The sequence below is a fragment of the Orcinus orca genome, chromosome 14 (genome assembly GCF_937001465.1).
Source record: "Orcinus orca chromosome 14, mOrcOrc1.1, whole genome shotgun sequence".
In the NCBI taxonomy this organism is placed as follows: Eukaryota; Metazoa; Chordata; class Mammalia; order Artiodactyla; family Delphinidae; genus Orcinus; species Orcinus orca.
In genome coordinates this window covers 80,619,029-80,637,001 of record NC_064572.1, presented here as the reverse complement: position 1 = coordinate 80,637,001, position 17,973 = coordinate 80,619,029, and the positions used below count along the sequence as shown (strand labels likewise).

Here is a 17,973-nt window from a genome sequence, read left to right as displayed (position 1 = left end):
CAGGTGCAGTTCGGTTTTGATTATTGATGACAACACTCCACGAAATGAAGAGCAGCTAATGTTCTAAAAGTGAAACTAGGAACCGTTAGCCTCATCCCGAGGAGGCACAGACGACCAAAGTATTTTTGTTGTTTGATGTTGGAGTCATTTCTGGAGTGAAAGAGGAATGGAATTTGAGTGTGTGGGGAGAAAAATCTAAACTGTGTTTTTGTTTTCAATGAAAAGGGCAAACAAAAGGGAGAGTATTACACCTTTGGAGCGGGGGTGGGGAGTGCCAGCCGGCAGTGATGCATCTCTTGCCCAGCTGGCCTTTCTCTGTGGAGAAAGAGGCTGGGACGGTGGGCCTGACTGGCCTGGGGGCTTGCCGCATCATTGCAAGGGTAGTCAACCTGGATTCACAACCGTTGTGGCATCGGTCATTCGTTTTGGGAATACGGGACACCCTTAGAAATTCCATTGAGCCCAATGGGCTTCTGGGACTTGAAAGGAAAAGACAGAGATCTCTTACCTCCTGGGAAAATATAGTTACCTAAAGCCTAAGTCTTGCTAATGACGTTAGACCCACCCCAGGTCCCCAGGTTCCTAGGCCATGAAGTCGCTAAAGGTCACAGAGGTGGACTCCCCCCTGAGGGCCACCCCTGCTGGGCTGAGCTCCAGGGCAGAGTGGGGAGCATGGTCGTGATGGGAGGTTTTCCCTCTGATGTTTCCCTTTGTTACCTACATACACTTGTAAAGAACTGTGTCTCTGAACATGTGACTTGAGGGATCCGTATTGTACAGTTTGTAGTTTCCATTCCTCGGCACTTCCCCCCAAGGCCGAGACCTAATTGTTCACGTGGAGGGCCCGACTGATGTCCAAATGACCCCTCCTCTCACTCCCGTCCTTTCGCTCTTTTATTTAATGAAGAAGCAAAGTGTCAAGTTTTCCAAGATGTATTTTTCCAGAAAGCAAGACCTGAAATTTCCCACAAACAAAATTGTGATTTTTTTGGTGTGCATTTCTGTGATTTTTTTTTTCTCCTTCATAAATCTCATTGCATAAACCATGGCTGTGCTCTGATGGCCCAGCTGTCTGTCTAGCTCTTTCTACCTGGTTATGGGCTGGGCACTTTGGCCCTGGTCTACTGTATTATGCATATGTGGCCATTGAAGGGAGAAGGAACACAGAAAAACCAGAACAAAGTCAAAGAGAATTATGAAACAGGACAGAAAGCTCATTTTAATTAAAATGGCCCATAGCGCTCTTTGGTATTCTGTGTTTCAGTCTTACTTATCAAAGAACTCATGCTGAGCCATTCTTAGGTTATTAAGAGTCAAATTACTGTTTTTCTTAGTATGTGGGCAAAGCCTGGTTGGATGTTATATAATGACGAAGCATGACTTGAAGCAAAACCATATCTCCCTAATTGTGCTGATGCCTGGGCTTTTTAACATCAGTTAAAAAGTTGACTGAGCTCTCTGGGCTTCACATCACCTCTCCTTAAGATGAGAAGATGGGATAGGAAATCTCTAACGTCTGATCCTTTCCAGCACTAAAACCTGTGATTTAGTAGCCTGACCATAACGCAGCATCAGGCATTTTTCATCTTAAACAGCAGCACAGAGTTTGTTTTTTATAAGGAGGTTGCCTTTAAGGCTAGATATTTAGTAGGGCTCTGAGCAGTGATTACAATTAAATGTAGAAAAGCAAGATGACTGAGATAATTAATAGACCAGCTCAATTGCTAGCTCATTCCTAGGTAATGATTTAGGCATAGAGAAGAACATTCTTAAAAACCATCTTTCAAGCCACGTACTAACTGCATAAGACCCAAGAGAGATCATGGGATAAAGCTCTCCCTCAACATGGCCATAGAATTGGCACAAGAGCCCACGGCATCCAAGAGGTTAGAATTCCCACGGAGCGGCCTGGCAGAGGAGAGGAAGCACTGTAGAGTATGGACTATTAGTTTCCAAGTACATTTCAGGTCCAAGAAAAGACAACTACAAAAATTACTTTCTTATCACAACTGAACTGGTTGTTTTGATGGTTAGGTTAGATTTACATTTTCTAGGTTATTAAGTGTAATGCTTAACCCCAAAGTGTGTTTATTTGGAAAAATCAGTACTAATTTGCGTTTTAATGTATTTATATTTGTTGAGCTTTTTTTCAACCAAGACACTTCTGCTTTAATGTCAGATCAGGGAGACTGTGACGAGGGGCAGGTGTATGTTGGTATCTGCTGGCATGTGTTGTCTGCTTACCTGTGTCCTGACTGTTCCAGGTACCTCCTGTGTACATGGCACCCTGTCCCCTGCACAGCGCAAAGAGGTGGGCACTGTTCTTTTGTCCCTTTTGCACATGGGGCTCCTAGGTGGTGGAGCTGTTATTTGGACCCAGGCAATTTTTGCTCCAAAGTTCATGCCCATATTAAAATATGGTTCCATGTTTTGTTTAAAAAAAACCCAAAACACTGTTATGATAAACGAAAGACACGTAGGTAGTAATGGCTTCCCAAGAGCATATAACTATCAGTTGATGCAGGGTATACTGTTGAGAGTAAAGTTGGGGGCAGGGGTATGACGCTGTTCTTCTAGCTTCCGTGACCTGTATGAGATTTTTTTTTTTGGTGTGTGGTAAAAGTATAACATAAAATTTGTCATTTATTTCTAAAACTTTTTCATCATCCAAAATAGAAACTCTGTATGCATTAAACATTAATTCCCTACTCCTCCTTTCCCCAGGCCCTGGTAACTTCGAATCTACTTTCTGTCTGTGAATTTGCCTGTCCAGGTATCTCCTATAAGTGGAATCATAGGAAATGTGTCCTTTTGTATCTGGCTATTTCACTTACTATGTTCAAGGTTCATCCATGTTGTAGCATGTATCAGAACTTCCTTCTTTTAAAAGAGTGGCTGAATCATATTCCATTAGATGGATATATCACACTTCGTTTATCCATTCATCTGTTGATGGGCGCTTGGGTTGTTTCCACCTTGTGGCTACTGTGGATGACGCAGCTATGAACATTGGTGTACTAGTATCTGTTTGAGTCCTTACTTGGAGTTCCTTCGGGTATATACCTAGGAATGGAATTGCTCGATCATATGGTGATTCTGTGTTTAGCTTTTTAAAGAAGGCCATGACGTTTTTAAAGAGTTAAGTTCAAAAGGCAGCGGATGCCCTTTTGGCAGTCTGTCCCCAGAGCACCTTTCTGGGCACCGTCAGGGAACAGGCATCGAAGAGATCAGCCTTGCATTTTATAATTCACTTCCCACCTCCTCTGGAGAGATCCATTGTTTACTGAGTAGAGGGAAGAGTTTCTGCCATTGGTCCTCAAAGATCAGAGCTCACCCAGCCCTGTTCTCTGGACCCCTCCCGAAAAGCAAACCTCTTGGCGTTTAAGCATTAAACAGGTGTTTGTCTCCAGGTCTGCGTGGTGATGGGAAGCAGCGTGTGCTACAGCCCTTGGCACATGTAAGCTCAGTTTGTATGTACACATCCCAGAGGGATGGTCTGGAGTCCCCCAGGAACCAGCTGAAAATGGGGATCTGCCATGGGCTAGTAAGATTTTATACATCCTCATGACACCTGGTCTATGTTGAATTGTAGTTCGTGGGGCACCTTATGAAGGCCAGGGTTAAAAGGGAGTGCTGTCCTTCTCCATAATTTGAGCCCTGATACTGGTGGAAGGAAGTCTTGGGGGTATTTACCATCATGTGGACACATCATTCCTCGATTTGGCACAGAGCAAAACTTTCCATCCAGCTTCTGGGTGTTTATTCTGCTTGTTATCGAACACCTGGGTGTTTGGAAATGTTCAGAGTTTTCTGCAATGTGGAAAGCAAACATCCAGGTGACAGCTGGGTCTTTGACCTTTCACCTTTCACCTAGGTGTTTTGGTGTCCTACCAACTCAATCGACATTCCCAGTTGTCAGCTGAAGGCTAGGGGTTTTAGGTGCAACGTGGAGGCTTTAGGTAACTGAGGAATTCCGAGAAAACCTGTCTGGGCCACCTTTTGTCTTTTCAATGACAGGGTGTAGAATGTTTGTGGATCCAGTTTTTGGATTACAAGTAAGAAGAGAGTTGAGGCCATTAGCTTCAGTCTGCTTGGTTTCAGTATTGAAATGTTATTTTTAGAAGATTTTAGTGAACATAGTTTTGAAACCCCATGCTTTCTCATTTTGTTCCTTGGCAGATGAAAAATACTGATGAATTCCACAAAGATTTAGCCACAGGGAGGAATGAAAAGAAGGGATTGTGCATGGTCGGTTACTGCAGGATTTCTCTTCTCCCTGGCTTTTGTGGTCTGTCCGCCAGAGAGTTACACATGCGGTGGTTCTGCCACAAAACAACTACTACCCTAGGGTTTATTTCGCTTTTTTTGTTGTGTGTGTGTGAGATTTATGTTTAAATTTGAAAAGTGAAAATGAGAAAAGAGTAAACATTTCTAATCCTACTACTTAATTATATAAAGTATATCACTAACAATTGAGTACATTTTCTTTCTGATTGTACCTTGTACACAAGTCATGCTTACAGATTCAGGCCTATATGCGCCTAGAAGGTTGTGTGTGTGTGTCATGCGTGTGTCTTGTATGTGTATGTTTTTTACAAAATGGAATCATGAATTTACATATTTGCACTCAGGCTACTTGTTTTCATTCATCAGTAACTATCAGTGATGTTTTACCGGGACGGAACATAAGAATACCTCATTCTTTTTAATGACTGTATGCTATTCTTTTGGAATAAACTGTTCATGTTGAATGAGTCTCCTGGTGATGGATTCCAGTTTTCTTCTGTTACAAACTGTGCTTGAAGCAACAATTTTATTATGTGCTTTGAAGTAATCCTGCTCTTTTCTGTGTAGGCAAGATTTCTAGAAGTGGAATTAGCTGGGTCCAAAAAAAAAAAATGTGTGTGTTGCTAATTTTAATGGGTACTAGCAAATTATTTTACAGAAAGGTTTTTCTCAACTTATGTTATCAATTTGAGTTTCTATTTCCCTCCACCCTCACCGAGTACTCAATGACATTGATCTTTCTAATTTTTGTTAATCAACTGGTGAATAACAGTGTCTCATCATTGTTTTTTCTTTCTTTTGCGGTACGCGGGCCTCTCACTGCTGTGGCCTCTCCTGTTGCGGAGCACAGGCTCCGGACGCGCAGGCTCAGCGGCCATGGCTCACGGGCCCAGCCGCTCCGCGGCATGTGGGATCCTCCCGGACCGGGGCACGAACCCGCGTCCCCTGCATCGGCAGGCGGACTCTCAGCCACTGCGCCACCAGGGGAGCCCTCATCATTGTTTTAATTTGCAGTTCCCTGCTCCTTAATGAGGTTAAGCATCTTTTCATATGTTTGTTGAGTACTTACATTCCCTCTTCTGTGCAACCAAAGATGGTTTATGTTCATTTGACCTAAGTGGCAGAAACAATGGAGCATTAAAAAGCTGAGGAATTGAGAAAAACGTGTTGAAGATGACATCTTACATTTTTGTAGTTTCTTTAGGTGTACCCGGAATCTTGGTATGGAAATGGTGTGTTTAAAAAAGCACAGAAATCTTTGTGCCTCTGTTCTCCATCTTTGTAGAGTTACTGTTTGTAGTCTCTTAGCTTGTCATTAAGCAACCAATAATTAATGGTAGGATGTCCCCTACAAAAGTGTCAAATAGTCTCCCTGTTGGAGACTTCCAAGGGCATCCATTGGAAAATGCCACAGCTCATAAAATTTGGGATTGGTGGTATGTCAAGGAATCAAATACTGGAGCCACGGTGTAAGAAAATAAATATTAACAGCACTGTATGGGGCAATATTGATTGAGTACCAAGGTCTCTGGAAGGGCAGAAGCACCCTGTTGGGTAAATGTGTTTCTCATTGTGAAAGCATTTTATAAATGTTAACTTATTAACATTATTGTCGTGCATCTCTAGGAAGTAAATATCCAGGGAGCACATGCCCTTGTAGATCTTGCGTGGAATGCCATAGCCCCGACGAAAGACTGGAGCTGACCATAGGCCCTAGGGTTAAAAAAAGGCAGTGGCATGCGGGGCTGTATATGCCAAGATTTAATGTCTCGGGCAGAGACAGACCATGCCCTGCCTGCACAGTTCAGGTTCAGCTCCATTTGGAATCCACTCTGTGCCGAATCTGGATCCAGGCACAAGAAAGACATTGACAGTTTGGATGGGGTCCAGAGACAGGCACTAGCCATGATTAAGGGCTTATGGGCATGACATTTGAGCAGGGGCTCAAAGAACTGAATATTTACAGCAGGGCTAAATGCTGGATTACGTGGCTTGGTGACATCGGCCCGAGTTACCCTCCACGTGACTGGTTCCTCAGAGGCCAACAGAGCCCCACTCCTGCTACTGCTGAGCGCTTCTGGAGAGGGAGGGTCTCATTGTGGGCTCATCTGCCTCGAGTTAAGTCAAGGAGCTAGCACCTGCCTTTTCCATGCTCTGAGCCTACAGCTCCAGGGTAGCCCCCAGGGGGGCCAGGATTTCCATAGGGAATTCTTAAACTGGAGATTTTAGCATCCACATCTTCTCTTCTTCCTAAGCAGCCCTTTTATACATTCTGCAGAGAAGGTGCTTATCCCAAGAGGAGACACAGCCTCTCGTTTTGGTTCTCCTAAAAGTCTGTGGCCCAGCCAAGAGCAGAAAGTGAGTCTTCTCCAATGTAGAGAATAGACTCTCTCCATTGTAGGTCTGATGACTTCAAGTTCATTGACTGCCAGACATTTCACCTGGGACAGTGAGACGAACACCCCATCACCAGCTCTAGGACCTTAGACTGAAACAACCTCCATGGTTTACAGGGGGAGTCGTTTTCAGGCAGCAGCTGAAGCAAAGTGACTGCTCGGAACGCAGTCTTAATTCAGGGCTTGTAGTCTGTGAAGAAGAAGAATCCAGCCTTCACCCCCATGATGCTTCCCAAAACTGTTAGTGATGACCAGCAATCTTGTTTTTGGACTCAGCGTCAGTAACTGCACTCTGCCGTGATGGCTTGTGCTGAACTGAACGGCTGACATGAAAAGAGTTGCACTATCGCGTGTTCTTCTAACCTCTTACCTCTGTTGGCTCTGCTTTTCAAAGTGGACAGCTGCTCTGCCCTCCCCTTTTTATAATGGAGTGTTCACGAGACGATTTTCTTTATTCTCTAATTTAGTTCCTTGAATCTCTCATGTGCTTGCGCAGGCTCTGCTGGCATTATCGGTTTTTTATGTGATTAAGGCAGAAAACACTTGCAGTGCTCAGGGAATCATTCAGAAGGTCAGTTGGAATCCCTGAAATAAGATGGGTAGGCCCTGGCTTTTTATTTTTTCTTTCCATTTCTCCAGAATGCCTTGTCCAAAATGCCTTTAAAGAATGATACGGATTTGGAGAGAAATATTAAAGCCATGAACCTGAAAGATGAAATCTGCATTTTGACCTTGATAAGGAAAAATCATGCTTGCTTGAAAGCCTGAGTCTATTGAAATACTTTGAAAGCAAGGTGGAAACCTTAGAACCTAGTCTGTTTGCATGTTGACAGAACTAGGGTAAGAATCACAATAACTTCTTTTCTCATGTGCTGCTTATCTTTGAAAAGTCTCAAGGAGTTTGTAAACAGATGGATACACAACTTAAGTTTCCTGAGGATTCATTGCTCCCATATTTGAAATTCCGAGTGTATCTAGGGAACATGTAGCATCTATTCAGCCAGAGATGGGAGGGGCAGACCTATGTTTCCAGCTGAAACCTCTTGAGATGTCCTGACAGCATCTAAGCGCTGTGGGGAAGGATCTAAGAGGACTTCAAACCAGAAGCTTCCAGGAACAATAACAGCACCTACCTTGCGGGCTCCTTGGGAGAGTTAAGGTTAAGTTAGCTGAGGTGGAAAGGAGCGCTCAGCAAAGTGCCTGGTTTACGGTACGTGTTCACTGGCGTTTGCTCTACGTAGTTCCTTGGCGCTGTAGGGTTTGAGGGCTCCCAGTGGATGAGCAGTCTGAGGCTCACCTGCCCTGGGGCACTGATGCTGTGGGTTAGTGTTAGGTTCCCCGGCCACTTGGCAGCTCCTGGAGGACCCCTCAAACCCGTGACAGTGACAGACCTACTGCAAACACTCTTTTGTATCTTAACATGATGATGTCAGCTTGCCAGATGTTCACCATGATGATAATTGTTGTTTTCCTTTGTCACCAGTCTGAGTATTTATTATGAGGAAAATTTAGAATTCAGGTGATTCTTCTCTACCTTCCTTGTCTCCCTCAACTTCTTTTTAAATCAAGAAAGCAAAGCGCCTGGTGTTCTGTACTAAGATTGTTCAATAACCACCTTTCCTCTCATCTTTGCAGGTACGAAACCAGCACTGGAGCCTTATCATGGAAAGCGTGGTCCCATCCGACAAAGGAAATTATACCTGTGTGGTGGAGAACGATTACGGGTCCATCAATCACACGTACCACCTTGATGTTGTTGGTGAGTTTGCTTCTCCCCGAGCGGCAGCCACGTGCCAGCCTGCTGCAGCTTTACTCATTTGAAATTGTGAAAGTGAGTCTTGTTTCTCCCCATGCTTTCAGGAGGCTTGGTTTGTTTTCATTCTTTCTAAATACACGCTATCATTTGGGAAGGATTCTTCTGTCATTTGACAATGTTCTGTTTCCTGATTAGCTGAGTTTTATGTGTTTTGCGTGATCCCCTTGGCTCCCAAGCATCGTTTTGTGTAATGTGGATGTGGTGTGAGATGTGCTGATGTTCTGGAAGCTGAGATTTCTCCGCAAAATGTTAGCGTCTGCAGGGAAAGGTACAGTTAGACTGTGGGAGAACGTTGTTGCTGAAAGAAGGGCAACTATATAATGCTGGCTGAAGAGTAAAGGAAAAGGTATTATAATGACTGAGCTTATAGCTGGTTGGACGAAGGTTAACGTCAAGGGACCCTTCAGTCCCATCAGAAGAAAGTCATTAGACACTACAAGTTCAACATCTATTCCTAGAAGCTATTTCTTCTGTGAAAAGGGAACTGTTTTAATGGGCTTATGAATACTTTTTTAAATCAAAGTGCTTAAATAAACTATTTTAATGAAATATCTTAAGACAACATAGCTTGTTGTCCTGGAAACTCAAATTTCTTCCTAAGTCTGGTCTATTATGATGGGTTTTGTTGTAACTGATGAAGAAAGGCTGTTTCTCTGTCTTGTTGGAGCATTGATAAACTTACACCTAGGAGGTATCTCGTTTCGGGATGGTGGGCTGAGATCTTTCCTTTGTAGAAGCCACCTTTTGTCTTTGCCATCTACCCTGACTCTCAGTGTGGCCACCTGTCCTTGAGTCCTTGCTGTGGGTTACCTAATCGGTTTGCACATCCCCACATGCAGGTTTCTGACTCCTGCTAAAGTCTCAGTCTCACCTTGACTCATTTTGCGTTAGTGTGACCCTCTGTAACCCCACAAACTCATGCCCACCCCCTGTGCATCCACAAACAAAGGCCTTCCGCCATCATTTCCTGTGCACGTGCCCTTAGTATTATTTCACATGTGGGCATTTCTTCTCCTTCAATAAAATATAAACTCTTTGCGGAGAGAGACCCCATAGATATTTGAGTTGCCCAAAGAGCCATTAAAGAAACTTTGCAACATCTTGATAAACCAAATTACATAGATGTGGTTAATTGAAGTTTTAGGTTAACTGAAAATTAAATAGAAAACCATTTTAATTTTCTATCAGGTTAAATTAAATCCATAAGAAACTCTGCCTTAGAAAGCATGATTCAGTCTTTATCCCCATTTGTAAAGTGTTCAGTGAAAAAAACAGCATTTTGTTATTCAGAAGCCTTAATGTGAAATTTGAAAGGATTTTGTATAATATAGATTCTGTAGATATTCATAAAAGCCTGAGTTTTAAGAGCCTTTTTTTCTCACAGAGATATTTGTGGAATGTTTCTTAGCGGGAATCACTACGTACTGATAGTTTACCAAACAAACACAAGGAGAAGTAACACTCACACATGAGAAGAAAATGGTTAACATTTATTTTGGCATTGATGTGTCATAAGTCTATCAATCAAAGAGCACACGACTTGGACTTCCCTGGCGGTCCAGCAGTTAAGACTCCACGCTTCCAATGCAGGGGGCGCAGGCTCAATCCCTGATCGGAGAACCACGATCCCACGTGCCACATGGCGCGGCCCCCAAAATAAATTAATTTAAAAAAAAAAAAGAGGAGCACACCACTTGGATTTCACTTTGGGCCTCACATATCCTGAGTTTGACATGAAAGTGTTCTTATTAAAGGAAAGAAAGTTTTGGGGCTAAAAGTTCTAAATAGTTAATTTTGGACAAAAGTCATTTATTGTGGGAATAAAATCATTGTGTTAACAGCAGTCTTTGGGGATCCTGGCTTTGCAGAGATCTACAAATCATTCATTAAGATGGGTTGGGGCCATTCCAGGAATCAGGAGTCATATCTCGGCCACTTCAGCCACGGGCTCTCGCTTCTAGCAGGTTTTAGGTTGAGTTGTTATGTAAAATGTTCAAAAGCCCCTCACCCCACCTCCCCTTTCAGCTTTCTGGCAGCTCATCTCTGTGAAGCCCTGAAATCTCTCTTAGAGTTTAGGGTTGGATTTGAATTGTGCTGCTGAATAATGGAATTGTGCTGTCTAATGTTAATCCCCTGGCAATCAGTCTTGTTGAAAAGAGCGTATGATTCAGTGGTGTAATGTGGAGGGAGCGTAGTGTATGGAGTAATGCAGAGAAAGGCCTGATTATGTCACAAAGTTGGGAGATCGCCCAGCTAAACGTGGGCCAATAATGACACAATGCTGGTTGGGAATATCCATTAAAGCTCAACCCCAATAATTTTCCAAGCCTTGAACCTTCTTAATAAATAGAAGCCAAAAGTCAGTGGAGTATAAGACATTTTCAGGAAAGATGGAGGTGTGAAATACTCTCATCTTTGCTCAAAACCCTAGTAATTGCTTTGAGAAGTGGTAATAAAATAAGAATTGAGTCAGCTGAAGAGTCTCAGGCAGACTTACAGGGCTGGCAGACAGTCATCCTGAACATCTCGGCAAGTGGAAACAAAAGGGGTTCAGGCTTGAACTGTGAATTTCTGGTGGCCTGTAGGTCCAAGTTTAATACATGGCTGCGTGGTAGCAGCCTCTCACCTCCATCTCTGTTTGACAGAATATCAGAGACTCTTTCCCAGAGAAAGTGAAGTCCTGACCTAGTTCCCATTCTCCGAGGTTTTATTTTTGTTGCTATGATACATAGGCTTGTAGTTTGGATATGACGACGCATCAAACTGGGTGAGACCTTTTTATTGAAATTCTTCCCTGGAAAGGCATTCCCATAAGCACTTTAATGTAAAAGCTGTGTAATTTAAGTGACATTCTTGTGTTCTGGAATTAAATAGCGAGCCATTGTTGTGTGTGAGGGAAACGCTTTGGTTTATGGGAGCCTTTTAGGAGCCTTGTTTGATCCTCATTAAAATTGACACCATTACTTTTCAGCCATTTACTTGCAAGGGAAAATTAGTGTGAAGCTCCACATCTCAGTAATTGTGGTGATAATAAAACGGGCTCTCCTTAAAATAGCGAGCTCTGGGAGGTGGCAAGTGCTCGCCCGTAGCTCATCAGTGAGTGAGGCTGGAGCGCAGAATTCTGCCTGGGTCCCGCCACCAGGAAGCAGCAGCCTGGCAGAAGGCCTTTAACTTTTTTTTTTTTTTTTAACATCTTTATTGGGGTATAATTGCTTTACAATGGTGTGTTAGTTTCTGCTTTATAACGAAGTGAATCAGTTATACATATACATATGTTCCCATATCTCTTCCCTCTTGCGTCTCCCTCCCTCCCACCCTCCCTATCCCACCCCTCTAGGTGGTCACAAAGCACCGAGCTGATCTCCCTGTGCTATGCGGCTGCTTCCCACTAGCTATATCTATTTTACGTTTGGCAGTATATATATGTCCATGCCACTCTCTCGCTTTGTCCCAGCTTACCCTTCCCCCTCCCCATATCCTCAAGTCCATTCTCTAGTAGGTCTGTGTCCTAATTCCTGTCTTACCCCTAGGTTCTTCATGACATTTTTTTTTTTTACTCTCCTCGTGTCTGAAAAGGAAGGTGCTGAGACTCACTAATGTTAGATAAAGGCAGCCCGGTGTTGTGAGCATAGCGGCTCTGTCGGCCCACACACTGGGGACCAAGAGAACTGGGACAAGTGACTAGCTCCTCTGAGCCTCTCTCAGCGATGATGCTTACCTCGTTTCTGTGATGGCTGTATCAGTTTCCTAGGGGCTGCTGTAACACATCATCACAGGCTGGATGGCTTAAAACAATAGGAAATTATTCTCTTGTCAGTTCTGGAAGCCAGAAGTCTGAAGTCAGGCTCTCCGTAGGGTTGGATCCTTTTGGAGATTCCGAGGACGAATCCGTTCATGCCTCTGTCCCAGCTTCTGGTGGCTGTCAGCAGTTCTTGGCTTGTGGACATATCACTCCACCTCCAGCTCTGTCTTCCCGTGGCCTTCCTCTCCGTGTTGTCTCAAATCTCCCTCTGCCTTTCTCTCGTAAGGACACCTGTCGTTGGATTTGGAGCCCATCTTCAATCCAGGATGACCTCATCTTGAGGTCCTTAAACTCCATCACAAAGACCTTATTTCCAAATAGGGTCACGTTCACAGGTGCCAGGGGGTTAGGACATGGACTTATCTTTTCTGGGGCCACAGTTCAACCCACTCTAGTGGTTATGAGAAATCGGTTGGGTAAACAGGTGAAAACACCCAACTGGTACCTAGGTGGCTAGCAACAAATGCTACTTTCCTCCTTTCTAAACTTGGAAACTCCTTTGAGGGTTAGAAGACGTCTTAAATGGCCTTTATGGACACAACCAGAAGTTTTATTGAACAACCTGGTTGCCGTGTTGGGACCGCCAGAACCGGCCAGTGGCTGACGGTCACTTGTCCTGCTGAGGTTTCCATCTTTGGTTAATGCTGTCATCAGGGCTTTCCCAGGACTGAGATAGTTGCTTGAACTCACAGAAGAGGGTTGTAGAGTTTGAGAGCTTCAGGTTCATCGAGTTGGTCTCGTCACCTCCACCTCCACCTCCCACCCCGTTTTACAATTGGGGGCCTCCAGGTTCCGGGTGGGGAAGTGATTTTTGCCAAGGTCTCGGAGGAACTCCAGAGCTGGGTCCTCTCGAATCCTAGACTCGTGCTGCGCGCACCACACACTGCTGTCTCTGCTTCAGGATTGCTGTGGAGTCAGCAGCTGCCGCAGCCAGACTCAGAGGTGAACCCCATGTGCAGCTCTTTGTTTCCAAAAAACCCCAAAATGTGAGAGAGAGAGATGGAAGTATTCAGAAGACCAGTTGCTCCTTCTGACTCATATAGACCCTTTCTTTGGCTTGGAATTGTGAACTCTGCCTCCTTTCGATGTCCAGTTCTGCATTCCCAGAGACCATCAGATAACTTGTGAGCTTTTCACCGGGCATCGGGTATTCTGGGGGGCAGCAGAGCAGCAGAGGTGGATACGGGGCCTCTGGATTTGCAGAGGCCAGCTTTGCCTACTCCTCTACAGTCTACTTTCCAGAAATTTGTCCTCCCGGGGCAAGAGCTATAAGCAGCACACAGTGTCTCGGAGGCTGGTTGGGAGCCGATCGGGGCCAGGAGTCCCTTCTGGCTGGGAGGGGATCACCCAGGCCCCTCCGCCAGCGCTGACTTGTTCGGCGGCAGACAGGGACAGTGCTGTCCACTGGCCCTTGACATCAATCTGCTGTAACCCGGCTTCAGACGTGATGGGACTCAGCCCGAAAGCAAGAAGGAGTCCGTGCCAGTGCTGACTGCCACCCCCCAGGTGTGTGTCGGGGAGGAGTGAAGGCTGTTATTGCGGGCGCTGACCCATAGGCCTGACTAAGGGGCTGACGTTGAGCGCTCGGCAGCCCGTCCAGTGGGAGAGGTGGTGTCAATCGTTTATTGCTTGGGGCAGTCCCGTCCTGGGAAGACAGAGGACCCAGTGTGATCCCTGAGCCCTAGGGAGGGGACTGAGGCAAGTCAGAGCCCCCGAAACCACACTTCTGCAGTGCACCGGACCTTTCTTTTTGGTGGGAGGTGTCAGGTTGGAACAAAGTAGTGTTTCAGTAAATGAAGAAATGGTGGTCTAGTTCATTAATTAACTGGTTGGTTTATTAGGACCGTTCCCAGCCACTTGCTCCTTATGGAAGACCCTTCTCTGTCCTAGTTTCTGTCACATCATGGCTCCCGGACACTGCCTCTGTTTCTCTGAGTGAAGAGGGTGGCTGCAGTGCAGGTGGCATGAAACTACACAATACCGTGTATCTGGAGATTTGAACGCATTGGACACCTGACTCTCACCTTCCAACTTGGAGCTCTTGTGCATTTCCCTGGCACTCGCCAGGCCTCAGCTCCACAGAGCCCCTTGGGATTCTCAACTTGAAGCATCTTGACCTAGAAGCTTCCTGGCCAGACCTCATTTGATTTTCCATATTCATGATTTTGATGCCAATGAATTCTTTTCCATTTCTTGCTCTGAGTTCAAGACTTGGTGTTTATCCTGATACTGGTTCTGCGTGCCAGCTTGACGTTGTGAAATCTAGCTGGAGGAAGGCAGCAAGCCCCTCAGCTGAGAGCGGATGGATGGAGGTGCCATGCCAGGCACAGGCCACAGCGACGCCTTCCTAAGTGGGCTTGTTAAAGTGGACGTGGAATGGTGGGGCTGTAGCGGCAGTTGTGTAGGAGGCCAAGTCCTGCTGCTTTTGTGGCTCCAGCAGCCAATACTGCCTCCCTTGTCCTAACCATTGCTACAGCATCAACCCTCGGGGGGACACCTGAGCACCTCTGCAGGTACTGGTGGGAATTACGTGGGTGAGTGGTTCAAATCCTGTTTCCATCCTTTGCTAGCTTTGTGGCCTGGGAAGTCATGGAACTTCTGAACCTCAGTTTTCTCATCTGTAAAATGGGGGATGGCATGCTTTGGTAGGAGGGCGGTGCTTTTAAATAATGGAACCCACTGGTGATGTCTAGTCCTGTCATTAGGGGGTCCCACACCTCCTTTCATAGCTCTCAGCTGAGACATGTACACTCAGCTCAGCCCTGGCTAAAGGAGTGGTTGGTCCTCTCCTTTCCTTCAGGACGCAGATTTCAAAATTTCCTTTGGTAGCTACTGTTTAACGAGCCTTTTGGTTGCTACAGAGTGGCTTTTCATACCTATTTCACAACAGGTATTCCAGGGGCAAAAGCTGGCCAGTGGGTGGCTACATCAGCGCCGAAGGTACTGAGCGGAAAGCGCTTTCCTGCAGGACTGATACCAGCTCAGAGTTACTCCTTCTGGGCATTGAGGGCAGGTGATGCCTGTGGGTGCCAGCTCCTGGGGCTGGAGCAGGCACACGCTGGCCTGGATGGGACCATGTGAGAACTGCCGTCTCAGCATATTTGCCATGTTCTCTGCAAGCCGTCAGTTGCCCTCTGCTCCATAGCTGAGGAAGGAAGCCTTATTGATTGTTTTGGATTCTGGCCGTGGGCCTGACTGCGGTGACTGGGGTGAGGGCTGATACTTGAGCTCTTGTCTGATCTTTGGCGTTGAGTCTATGGTGTGGGCAAAGAGGATGTAGAAGTGTTACAGACAAGTGAACGACTTACAGCATTTTGTAAGAGGGTCTCTTCGTCGTAGCTGGAAATAATTCAGGTGGGCGCAGAGGGCAGAGAGAAAGCTTGTTGCTACTAGTCTCTGGGCAAGTAAGCATGGCGTGAAGATGTAGATTCATCCATGGCAGTCAGAGCGCCCAGCGATTTGAGCTAGAACTTAGCAAGCTTTTGATCAGTATGTGTTGAATTGAAATAATAGAAGAACAGCCTGAGTTACTTCTATTTGGGGGTATGTGGTTCTTAACATATGGCAAATCCTAATGCAAGGAATCTTCCGAGTTCCTCTCTAAACGTATATATACAGCTTCAATTACCGGTCACCGTTTTTCACAAAAGACCCCAGTTGAGACGTATTATGCCGACTCTCATTAAGATGAGTGTAGAAATGCCAACAAACTCTTCCCCTTTTAAAGAATACTTCCACCAGAGTGCTTTTATGGAGTCTCCCTCCCTTAGAACACCCTGCTGTTACAGTCAGGTCTTGTGTTTGGTTTATTTTCACAGTCAGGAGAAGGTAGGGCAGAAACGTCCTATCGTAACGGGGGTGTGTTCCCAAGTTCAAGAGCAGGTTTGAGTTGGAGAGGCAACGTTTAGAGTTTCACCATAATGAGGTCAGAGTCGGGTTGGAAGTGGGGAAGAGATGGCTGAGGGGAGGATATTAGTGTTTCTCTGGGAAAGTTTTTCTGTTTCTCCTTCTGAGAAGAGAAAGATGAGGAGACGAGGACATCAGTGCCTTGGTTTAGAGGGAAAAGATAGAGCAGAGCATTCTACAGGGATTGTCTTCATTGATTGTACTGTAATGGTTAATCCTCTATCTATGGGGCATCTCGTGCTTGGCCTAGAGGCTGTTTGGGACAATTGGTTGAATGAAACACGTGCTTTGGCCTCTTGGGGTTCTCAGCTCACAGTGCAAAAGACCCCAAACTGCCGCAGTGAGAAGATGATAAATAGGGACGGAGGTTCCTGGATCTTGATAGAACTTCTCCTTTGACTTTCTTTCTCCTGGAGCCTCCCCCTTAGAGAATTCTCTCAAACAAGGCCTGTAGGAATTCTGTCCATCCCAAATAAATGCGCACATCACAGGTCAGGTGGTGCCCCAGGCATATTCTTTATCATCTCAGCATGAAAGTGCTCTTTTTTGAAGATACGCATTGCATATTATTTGGGAGGAATCTTTTGGAAGGTGTGCTTTTTTTGAAAAAGGAATTCCTCGTTTTATTTGGTTCCGTATACACTCTGGACTGAGACTGAGAAATGAAGGATTTAGTCCTTTAAATTTTACATTTTGGCCAAAAGAAACAAAACCATCTTGTGTGTGAACCATCGCTGAGTGATCGGTGGGCAGTGGGCAGGGTTGCAGGCTGGCCCGAGGCCTCCCATTTGCCTTGGATGGTAAGAGACGTAGAATTCATATTGGAGCCTTTTGTGATCTGGGTGACTATTTTGAAACTTCTCTTTAGATGATGCTTATAGCAAGGAATTATCTAGAATCACTTTTATTTTCAGGGTCTGAGTTTGCCTCTAAGAAAACAAATGAGGTTTTATTGTTCCACTTCTCCTATGGTTCGTTACCAAAGGGAGGCATTTCTTGTTTGCTCAGATGGGCTAAAAGCTTTTGTTTCTGCTTGACACGCCCCAGGAGCAAAGTAAGGCATCTGAGAGATTAGCATGATAGATTTTTCTGGACTTCCTCTAGAAGTAAGGTTTTTTAATGGTGAAAGTTGATGAAACTGTCAACACTATTACCGTGGACATCTCTCCATGTCTGTACATATCTCTTTGCTTCATTCTTCCTAGTGGCCTGTGTGCTGTCTGTTGTGAACAGAGTATAATTTATTTAATCATCCCCCTTTTGCTAGGTATTTAACTTGTGTTCATCTTCTAGTTTCCAGTTACCAGAGAAGCTCCGTTGACAAGCTCTGCATACACCTATTTGTTGGGCACCTGGGTGAATATTTTTCTAGGACCCATTTCTGGATCTTTTTTGATGTCAACATTTTCATCCTAAACAGCTTCATTCTGATCGCTGCTGTCTTTGGGACTCCTCCATGGTTTGGTATTTAGCTTCTTTGCAGATCATTTGAGAAAAGATATTCTAAATCGGAGTTCTGCCTGTGTAACAAGAGGGTATGTTTAATTCCTGGACTTTTCTTTTTTTCTCTCTTCTTTTTTTATTGTTTCTAGCATACTCTTCCCATGAAGGGAACCCAGCTCTGCACACAACAGCTGATAATCTTGCATTCCTGAAAGATGTTGCACCCGCTATGGCAAGTGGCGGGGTGCTGAGGCTCCGTGATGGAGCTCCCCAGCGTGACTGCTCTCAGCTGTGTTTACCCCAGCTCCTCAGGAGGGAGCCTG

At 45.2% G+C, this 17,973-nt stretch overlaps 1 protein-coding gene across 20 annotated transcripts in view; it reads left to right on the top strand.

Annotated features, from left to right (window-relative positions):
- FGFR2 (fibroblast growth factor receptor 2) overlaps positions 1 to 17,973 on the top strand; it is a 104,356-nt gene that overhangs the window by 42,511 nt on the left and 43,872 nt on the right. For all 20 annotated transcript variants that reach the window (XM_049696483.1, XM_049696487.1, XM_049696494.1 and 17 more), the window contains one exon: positions 8,319 to 8,442. In XM_049696483.1, coding sequence (XP_049552440.1) covers positions 8,319 to 8,442 — 124 coding nt within the window. The remainder of the gene's footprint in view (positions 1 to 8,318; positions 8,443 to 17,973) is intronic.